Raw genomic sequence first — 10,650 nt, 5'->3', positions numbered from 1 at the left:
AGGGAAAGATTTGTTAAGACCTAAAAATTAAAACATTAATTTTAATTCAACTACATTTCTTAAATAAAAAATAATAAAGCCCTATAGCCTCATTGTTCAAGAAGAGCTATAGTAATTCCCAAGTCTCTAGAACTGAAGTTTTAAATAAGCACAGTGATTTAATAGTTGAATAATCTTTTGGAGGCTTTAGTGGTTAGTTTTTGCCCAAACTAATTGGGAAAAGAATCCAGTCGGATTCTGTCCCAGACTCCGTCCCTTGCCCTGGTCTGTAAGTTTAAGCAGGGGGCATATCCCCAAGAGGACCGTAACACCAAGAGAATTGGACAACACATTGAATATATATATATATATATATATATATATATATATATGTATGTATGTATGTATATATCTTTACTTTTAAAGGGGATGAATAAAATTTTAAATAAACATGAATTAAAGCACTCTGTTCAGCAGCACTGCTTGGGGCAAAAGCTCCTTATCCATATTGCCAGGGGGTTTTTTGCCTCACAGGCTTGGCCAGCTCAGCTCAGCAGGGAAGGCTGTGTCTCAGGGGTTCCAACAACTTGCTGTTGAGCAGAAAGAAACATGAGCCTGGGGGCTGCTTGTCTCCTCCCCGGGGTAGGACACATGACGATTTGGCTCTTCATCTGAAGCCTGGTGAAGTGGCTGAGGATGTTAACAAGGCTTGTGGTGAGCACAGGACCCCAGAGAACCAGGCTGGCACCAGTCTCCTCCTCTGGCAGCAGGACACCCCTGGGCCTAGGTCAGAACCAGGTAGTAGCCATCTGGATTCTGCACTGAAAGCAGTAAAAAAAAAAAAAAAAAAGGGCACCACAGGGATGAGGTAGGCCCCAACCACCACTAACTACTGTGCTGCTTCTAAACCTCCAAGCAGCCTGCAGTGCCTCTGCCACACCCAAGTGTTCTTCCAGCCCCACCCTGGATCCAGCTCTTCAGGAAGCCTCCCTGGGTACTGGAGCACAGAGGAGGGATACAGGGCAGGCATCTGAATAACCAGGACCACAAGCCAGCTGATCAGAAGTGCTCTGCTCCAGGTGGTGTCCAGCAAGCACCTGCCCTTCTGACTTGTATGACTGGGGGAGGCAGGAAGAGGGGTAGGGGCCTTTCCTTCCCTTCTGATAAACTCCCTGAAACTAGGGCATGTCTCCCTCATGAGAATGCGTTTATTCAGTTACTTCTTCCTGAGAGATAAATGGCTGTCTCTTAGCTGTATGACCCTGTCCCTTTGACACAAAGCTGGTGTTGAGCAGATGTTTACCCCTTGATTGGGACACAGCACCCGCAACACACCTTCAAGGAACCTTTTAATCTCATTTAGGAGGCAGCATTATAAACAAATCTTACCCTTTCTAGGGCCTGTGAGACACATGCCTCTCCCTCTAAAAGCCCTACCTTTCTTCACCACAGCCACAAAGTACGACTCATCCTCAAGATTCTGAACCACCTGCAAGGGAGAGGAGTCACTAAGACGATTCTGTTCTTAGAACCAAACGGAATAAGCTAGGGCAGGGAGGGGGAGGCTGGGCCTGGTGTTGGAAGAATGATCCAGGCCTTTGTGGGACCTTGCAGGGAACCGCTGCCGATTTACCTGGTCACTGAGGAGAATGAGGATGCCCCCAGGGCCCTGGTGGAAGAGCCGATGGATCTGATTGGCTGGCAGGGCCAGCAGTTCAGCCAGTTTCCCCATGAGCTCTACAGCACTGAGTTCATCCAGAGAGATCTCTTGATAAAAGCCTGGGGGTGTGGGCAGCACAGGGGCAGGAGTCAGTGGGGGCTGCGGCCCAGAGGGAGCCCCAGATATCAGGAGAAAGGAGACAAGGCGACAGGCTCATTGGGAGGGCCCAGGTCAGGGGAGGAGTAGAGAAGGAAAAAACCTTACAAAGCATCTTCACTTTCACCTCCTATTCCTCACCTTTGGGGAGGCCTAGGCTGAGAGGAACCCCCAGTTTAAAGAAGAGATGGGATACCGTATGATAGAATGACAGAATCAGATGGAGTCAGAGTGTAAAGCATGGAGGAATAAACCCAGGGAGTCATCCTGAAAGAAGACGAATCTAGTCATGGAAGATGAGAATGCCAAGGGCATCCTGGGTCCCAGAAATGGTGGAGCATCACCCCTTCCCCAGCCCAGAAGAGGTTTCATGCAACCACACCTGAGTTTCTTGTCTTCTGAAGAGGCCAGAACCTCACCTGAGTCAGGGTTCTTAGGAACCTCGTTCTCTTGCCTAGAGGCCTCCCGAGCGACATATAAGGTCAGCCGGTGACGGATGGGCCTGGGCCAGGAAAACAGTCTACATTCATACCTGAACTAACAGGTCCCAGTTTTAGCCCCCATCCCCGGGAGAAACCCTGCATCCTCCCAGGTCTCTAGGGATAGGGGGTCACCAAACTTTTCTTAGGTATTTAGTGAATGCTGGACCCTAGGGGACAGAAGATGAGAAGAATCCATCTCTGTCCCCAGAAATTGAGTGATGCAGATGGGATGGCCACAGAAAGAAGTCACAGGAGCCTAACTTTTAAGCCCAATGCTGCTAGCCTTGCTTGCTCTGTGACCTCAGGCAGGTCGCTGTCCTTTGGGCCTGAGTTTCTTCCTTTGTAAAAAGAGAGAAGTGGGGCTAAGTGGTCTTTCAGGTGCCTTTGGCTTGAACAGTCTATGAAATGTGAGTGTCAGCTGAGTTGGTAAGTGCCACTACAGTGGGAAGAGGACCCTGGTTGGCAGTGCCCAGCACCTGGCTCTTAGAGTATTGAAAAGGCGGATCCCGTCGGCAGCTCCACAGATCTGGATAAGGTCCTGGCGGGTAAGCTTCAGCAGATCAGAGCCTGCAGAGTCAGACAGGGCTAGATTAGGGGAAGAGAGCCCTGGGATCAAGGGTGGCAAGGGATACAATCCAACGTTAGTCTACAAATAGCCCTGGTATGCCCAGACATGGGAACCAGACTTGGATTCAAATCCCACCTCTGCCATTTGCTAGCTGTGTGTCCTTGGGTAAGTTATTTAACCTCTCTGAGCCCTGTCCTCAGGGGTAGTGTATAAATTGTGTGGGATAATACACGAGAAGAGAGCCTAGCCAGCATAGTGTGCTTGCCAACTCTTAGTTCTACATAGAAGTTAGTTGAAGGGCACACAGCAAGCCAGGACAGAGACAGGCTTCCTGCCCCACTGTCTGCCCTCAGTCCCCTACAGGTCAGGTCCCTACCAGACCCCAGCCTCACCAGTGAAATTAGCCAACGACCGACAGTAGTTGGAGAACCGGTGCCGATGCAACCACTGCTGTGTCTCTAGGATGGAGGCTCCAGGGTTCAGATCCTGAGGTATAAAGAGAGCGGTCCAGATAACACCGCGGACCCACGGACTGAGAACAAGGTGGAGGGGAAACATGGCCCCTGCCCTTGGAGGTCCCAAGTCCAAGACGGGAGGCTCATCCTGCTGGAGGGAAGTGCCCAGCGCCATCCGCGAACCATTTGGCTATCTGTGGCCATACCACATCTGCCCACCAGGGGGCAGGGCCACCCTATTCTGGAGAGTGAGATGACACTGCTGAGAAGGCTTTGCAATAGTGGGTGTGGGAGTGTGGAAAGGAAAGACTCACTTGAGCTGGGCTGCCCCCCAAGGTGTCCAAGGCGAATGGTGGTGAGGAGCAGAGCCTGTGGGGAGCAGGGAGTCAGGCTCAGGCAAACAGTGTGGCCAGTCTCCTGCCCCCCTCATCCTTACCCAGGCCTGTCCCGGTGTCACCCACGTGTTCCCCAGAAGCTGCCTCAGCTGCACCCTCAGGCCGGCCCCTCCCCCGCTGCCTAGGCTGAGGGGCTCTTCTCTTCATTCTCACCCCCAAGGGCTGACAGAAGGTGCTCGTCCTGCCTCACCTCTCTGGGGACAGGAGCTTGCAGGAGTTGGGGGAGGTCAGAGCAAGAGGGCTCAGAGGCAGGTGGGGTCCCGAACTGGGCTCTGGCCACGGTGAACACTGCAGGTGGACAAGCAGCGAGGTTAGCCTGGACATTCGGGTGTGTGTGTGGGGGGTGGGCAATGGTGGCTGTTGGCCTGCCTTGGGCCAAACTTGGCCCCTGCCCCAGGAGTCCCTGGCAAGTAGATCAAGTTTCCACACAAAGAAGAGAGTAAACTAGCCTGCAGCTCTGTTTGGGGGATTTGGGGAAGGCTTCCTGGAGGAGCTACAGCAGGAAAGGAGGTGCTCCAGGCAGAGGGAGCAGAAGTGAGGGGCGGCCACAGCAGGGCAAGGAGAGGCAGCCTGCAAGGCGTCATCTCCTGGGAGTCTTGAACAACAGGCAGTGCAGTTTGTCCTCGCAGGAAACAGGTGGAATCACTGGGAGGCTGTGATGATCCTGGAGCAGTCGCAGCCCCTGAGGCCTCAGTTTCCCAGCGTGTACAACGAGGATCTTTTCTCCAGACCTCCCCTCCCGCCCCCGCACCCAGTACACACACCTCCATGAAGACTGTGCTCTCACAGGCGGTCTGATACTTGTCTCTCTCATGCACGGGCTGTTTCTCAATCTTCTCCCGGTCAGTTTTCAGTTTCCGGTCAGCTCCTTTGGGCTACAGGAGGGTGACAAGGAAACCTCAGAGGCCCTATTTACCTGCCCACTTCTCATTACAGGAGGGGCTCTGAGAAGGAGACCAAGCCCCATCCCTCTGTGCACGGAGAATGAAACAGTCCCAAAGAGGGGAACCGCAGGCTGAGGGTCCGCCGCAAAGCAGAGCCAGATCCACACAGCCAGCAAGGCAGGGTGACAGCCCTGAGAGGGAGGGGACAGGGCCCCCGTGCTGCATGTACCTTAAACACCTTGATGAGGCAGCCAGCTGAATGCAGGTGCTCCGGCGAAAGCTCCTTGTCACTGGGCTTGAAAGTGTCGATCTGAAGGCGGAAGGGAACACCTTTCTCTCCACCTTTTTTCCTAGGAGTGAACTCAGTGCTGATGCAGTGAACCTGAGGTGGAAAAGAAGGGTGACTCCAGGTCCCACCCACATTCAAGGGATCTCACCTGAAAGCTGTTACCTGTCTGTCACCTGTCAGCCATTAATCACAGCAACTTCCCACCCCCAACCGGTGTCTATTCTTGAAGCATAACTTTTTTTTTAAGAGCAACAATTTTTTCCAGCTTTACTGAGATATATTTGACATATAACATTGTGTATGTTTAAGGTTTGCAGTGTGTTGATATGGTACAGTTATATATTGGAAAATGATTACCACCCACCATAGCATTAGCTGCTAACACCTCCATCACAGAAACACCCCATCACATAATTACCCTTCTTTTGGTGGTGAGATCATTTAAGATCTACTTTCTTCTTAAAATATAACTTTATTAGGTTCTTTCCCTTGTTCAAAATCCCTCAGCAGCTCCCCAAGGTTATGAGATGAGAAGCAAAGTCCCTGACCCTGGCTGGCATTCAGGCATCAAGCTTTTCTGCACGGCTGCTCTCTCTCCCCCATCAATGAACCCTGCTCTCTCTCCCCCATCAATGAACCCACTGACCTACCGATCCAGCCTAATCATCACTTCAATACACCTGCATAGCTTTTCCAGCCTAATCATCACCTCAATACACCTGCATAGCTTTTCCTCTACCGGGAAAGCTCTCTCTGTTCACATCCGAGCCAATACATCCCATCCCAGAGTAGGGCTGCCAGTTAAGATACAGGATGCCCAGTTAAATCTGAATTTCTGATAAGAAACAAATAATTTTTTAGTATCAGTATTCCCAAGTATTGCATGGGACATACTGATACTAAAAAAAAAAAAAAAAATTATTTAGCTAAAATTCAAATTTAACTGAGTGTCCTGTATTTTATTTGCTAAATCTAGCAGTCTACTCCAGGAAGCCCTCCTGACCCGTACACCCACTGTAGCCCTCCCAAAATCTTGTGAAGAACAGGTGAAGGTAGGGAAGCTGAGGCTCACAGAGATCATGTGACCTGGGCAAGGTCCATGCCAGGAAGTGGTGTAACTGAAATTGTGCCACATCCACCTGACTCCAAGTCCAGATGCTTAGACTATAGTGGACACTCAAAAAAGGGACTTACAGGTGAGTTTTGACAATATTGTTCGATTATAAAAGGAAATCTTTCAGCATAGAAAATATGAACACTGAAAAAGTATAAAGAAGAATACAAGCATTTCCCATCACCCCAGCTCTCAGAGATAGTACTGTTAACATTCAAGCATTGTTTCTTCCTATCTTTTCTCTGGGCAAGGAAAAAACACCCCACAACTTTCATATACACACACACTTTTACTTTTACAAAACAGAAATCAAACTTTAAATACAAGTCTGTATTCTGCCTTTACGTATGGGAAAGCAGTTTCTCTTGTCATGAAATATTTCTCAGAGACATCATTTTAATGGCTACACAATTTCCATTATAAACCTGTACTAAACACTTATTTCAAAGTCAATCCTCTTCTGATGGACATTTTGATTATTTAAAATCTTTTAATATATAAAGCGACACTGGCATGAATAGCTGGTAAATATATCTCTGTGTACTTATTGAACACTGCGATAGGATACATTTCTTGAAGTGGAACTACTGGGTAAATGAGTATGAACATTAAATTTAATAAAATTTGCCCACGTGCCACATACCTACAGAATGGGTGCACCAATTTGCATTCTCAGGATATGAGGGTGTCTGTTTCTCCAAACCTTACCAATAACAGTTTTTAAAAAGTCTTTGCCAGTTATATATATATATATATATATATATATATATATACACATATATATAATTTTTATTAACATCATTAGCATTTTATATAACACATTATATGTCATATGTGGCAACTATTTTTCCCATTTGCTGTCTCCTTTTAATTTTGCCTGTGTATTGCAGACCATTACTTTTTATGAAGCTAAATTCTGTCCTATGTTTTGTAATTTCTTCCATTGCTTTAATGTTTAACAAGTCCTTGCCTTTGGTGAGATTCGATCAACATTTATCCATCTTTTTTTCCTCAAGGTGTTTCTGGAAGCGGTTCATTCTTATCACGCCCCCCACCACCACCCAAAATCACCTTCCTTTCCCACCTAGGCTGCTGCCACCCACATCTGACCTCCAGCCTCCTCCCTGTCTCAGCTTCAGACTCACCTGCAGAAAGAGGGAGGTCCTCTTGGCCGGGTCCCAATAAAACTCCACCGTGTTGAGTTGTGAGGGTAGCACTTGGGGTTCTATCACCCCCACGGACAGTGGCACATCTGTAGGCACAGGGTTGCAGGCAGGGAGTCGGGCTCAGCCCTCCCCATCCACAAGGGCCTCTAAGACAGAAAGCAGCCCTAAAGGGTCCCTGGTCCCTCCCCATTCACCTATGTCCAGGATGCGGTCCCCAGGCCGGCTCCACCTCCACCCATCCAGCTGCTGCTGCTCCGTGTACTGCAGGCGCCGGTCGTGGAAAACCACACGCACCACACTCTGCGGGCACAGGAGGGCGCCTGGGCATTTGGGAACCAGTTCCCACACCTGGGGCAGGCCAACCTTTCCAGCCTCTCCCCCACCTTGCTTCCCACCCTCCAGGGGCAGAAGGACTTAGAATCACTAGATCCATGTCCAGATGCCACCTGCTACTCACAAGCTGTGAAACTGAGGAAGTAACCTAGAGCCTCAGTTTCCTCATCTGTAAAATGGAGGAGTTAATCCCTTACCACTCGTAGTCACTCTACTTGTTTTTCTTCACTGCACTTATCAGTTTGCGATTTGTAAATCAGTTTGTAATTGCATATATTAATAATTTGTGTAATTACATGTTTCTCTCACTCAGCAGAATACAAGGCCCCTGAGGAAGAAAACTGCATCTGTCTCTTTAACCCTGAATCTCTAGCTCATCGAACAGTTTCTGGCAAAGAATGGGAGCTAAATACATTTTTTTTTTTTTTGAGAAGGAATGATGTGCGTGAATAATGCTATGTAAATGTATTTCTAAGTCCTGGTTCTGCTACTTACTGGCTCTGTGTCCTTGAGAACATATTTAACCTCACTGTGCCTGTTTCCTCAACAATTCCTGCCCACCACTGAGCTATTGTGAAGGTCAGATTGAAAGGTGGACTTGAGAGGGTTCTACTTGACAATGACATCACAGTGATGACATTGGCTTCCGGCCCAGAGGGATAGTCATAGCCAGCTTTTGCCAATTCTGGAAGGGATGCACCTACCTTCAGCAGCCGGGGCCCCTGGGTGGCATCGCCCAGTTTGGGGTTGCAGAGCATCCTCACCTCATAGGACTGGCCTGGGAGAGATTAAGGGGATGTGTGAGCCCCACTCTGAGGGGCAGAGATGCTGCCTGCCACCCACAGCCTGCCCTGGGCCCAGCCTCCAGAGCTTGCTGCCTCGCTGGCCCCTCTCCTTCCCCAGGCCCAGCTCACCCTGGTTCAGGTAGGTGAGGGTCTCCTCCTGCCGCTTCACAGCTGGCGAGATAGCAGCGCAGAGCACGTACTGGAAGGCGGGGCAGGGGGGTTCTGCACGGGGGATGTTGGGCGGCTCTTCCTGCTTCAGGTAGGGCAAGGGCAAGGCCTCCCTGCCAGGGAGAGGAGGGCACTGCTGGCTTTCTGCCCTGTCCACCCCATCCTCTAAGAGGTTTTGACTCTTTCTGCCAGGTTCTCCCTTCAGGGAGCCCACAGTTTGCTGTAGCAGGCACCCCTGAAGCAGACAGGGCCTAAGGGGCCCCTGTTCAGCTCCTCTGGCCTCCAGCAGACCTCCCTTAAGGTACAAATCCCAGATACTACCAAACATTCGCAAACATCTGCTATCAATTACTTGTTTGCACCCTCAGGACTTGCCTGACACCCAGTGAATGCCCACAAGTGTCCTGAGTGGGTGGGTGGTCAGGATGTTTTGAGATGTCCTGGGACCCACTGAACTCCGGGTACATTTGACCACTTCCCCACCCCCAAGATCAGGAGGCCCATAACCTTTGGCTTGAAACAGAGGGCCCTGCCATGTCCATCTCAACTCAGCAGGGCCTTCCTCAGGGACTGTGGGAAGGGGATGTGGCCCTTACCTGAGCAAGCTGTTTGGTGGCCCGGGGTACAGTTCCCCGGGGCTGGGCCACAGGTGCTCCGGCTGGCTGTGCCAAAACAGCATCTTGGAAAAAGAGCAGGACCAGCTGTGTCACAGAAAGCTCAGCACTGGGTTGGGCTGGACCCACTGGGCCATCCACCCGGGGCCTCGGGCTTTATATACAAAAGCATAGCCCCAAAAGGGTGGGGCAAGGCCTCAGCCTCTTATTGGCTGAGCAACCGGGGCTCTAGGAAACTCAGGACCTATTAGGCAGCCCAAGCTGAGGGGAATCAAGAAATGGCATCCCTAGGGCTCCCCACCAATCATTAACTCAAAGGGGAAGTGGTGGTGCAGCAAAACAAGTCACTGGGACGGACATCCACTGCCCCACCATTCCCCCAGAGGCCCAGAACAACGAGGGGCACCCTCAGGCTGAAAGATTGGCCCCAGATCCATAAGCCATGTATAGATTCCTGGAGACCTATGGGCCCAGACCCCTCACAGGACCCCATGGGGGGAGGGTGGAGCCTGACCACTCCAGGGGACTGGAAGAGCGACAAACAACATCACATGGACCGACAAAGGGCCTTTGCTCCCCCTGGCCTCCTTCCTTGTCTCTACCCCGCCCCCATACACACAGGTGCAGTGATGGCCTGACACCTGTCCTGTCGCTGGCGGCTACCTGGCTAGGGGACTGGAGTTTACAGAACATAGTCCAGCTTGCTGTGGAAACAACTCGGGGGGTGGTGCTGGGAGAGACAGCGTGCCTGTGAGGAGGAGGGGGTGGGCCCTGGGAGAGCCCCCCTCCCAGGGAGGTAGAAGGAGAGGAGCTCCAGCTGGGCTGGTTTCTCTGCCCCTCCTCTGCCCTGGGGCTTGGAGTGCACTGTGTTTATGGACAAATACAATCTGCCTGGGGGACGGCCCCCTTCCCCAGGCTCAGCCCCTGTTGTCACTGTATACAGTCAGCTCAGGGGGCCCCCTGCCCCCACCCCCCACTACTGTGTTGGGTGTAAATAGATAAGGGCCTTGCAGAGAGCACAGACGTGGCTCTAAAGATGCGGCTTGACCTCATGTGACCCTAACTATCTAGGCTTTGTGATTCTGGGGGGCCTTCCTTGCAGGGACAGGGAAAACCAAAGAGTATGCCCACACACACAATGGGCAGGTTACCTCCAGGTACCTTGGCCCTTGGTCTTCTCTCATGAAGCCAGACAAAAGGAGGAAAAGGGGATGGGAACCTTCCTGACAATGGGGGCCAAAGAAACCTGAGTCCCCAAGATCTGCAGTAAGATCCCCAAGACTTCAAGACTCACCCATTGCCCAAAGCTGGATCCAAGGTCAGGAGGCCTCCCATGGGACCCTGCAAGGTTGCACAGAGCAAGATCCCAGGAAGGCCAGGGGAAGGGGAGTAGGAGGGGTCCAGAGGGAGGGCTTGGCCCTGGCCTCTGGGGAGCAGGGTGTAGGGGTGGCAGTGGGGCAGAGGCGATGAGCTGGTGGGGGGGCAGGGCTTGTTATGCTTGCTATGGAGGATGGAGGTGGAAAAGGTGGAGGCTGGCGCGGGCCCCCTTCGAGGACACCAGTGGAGGGGACTCCAGCTCCATAAGCCAGTCCCACCCCCTAC

General features: G+C 51.3%; 1 protein-coding gene across 1 annotated transcript; it reads right to left on the bottom strand.

The window, feature by feature from the left end:
* Nucleotides 1-762: 762 nt before the first annotated feature.
* Nucleotides 763-9,113, bottom strand: LOC103071331 (transcription factor CP2-like protein 1). The gene is made up of 15 exons (XM_007465235.1): nt 9,031-9,113; nt 8,396-8,547; nt 8,186-8,259; nt 7,343-7,448; nt 7,128-7,234; nt 4,809-4,961; nt 4,460-4,570; nt 3,886-3,983; nt 3,615-3,669; nt 3,238-3,331; nt 2,754-2,844; nt 2,215-2,297; nt 1,613-1,758; nt 1,369-1,468; nt 763-800 (listed from the first exon to the last, which is right to left on the bottom strand). The coding sequence occupies exons 1-15, from the start codon at nt 9,111-9,113 to the stop codon at nt 763-765; spliced, it is 1,491 nt and encodes a 496-aa protein (XP_007465297.1).
* Nucleotides 9,114-10,650: the final 1,537 nt, after the last annotated feature.

This window comes from Lipotes vexillifer, unplaced genomic scaffold, assembly GCF_000442215.2.
Source record: "Lipotes vexillifer unplaced genomic scaffold, Lipotes_vexillifer_v1.1 scaffold591, whole genome shotgun sequence".
Lineage (NCBI taxonomy): Eukaryota > Metazoa > Chordata > Mammalia > Artiodactyla > Lipotidae > Lipotes > Lipotes vexillifer.
This window is presented reverse-complemented; position numbering and strand designations above follow the sequence as displayed.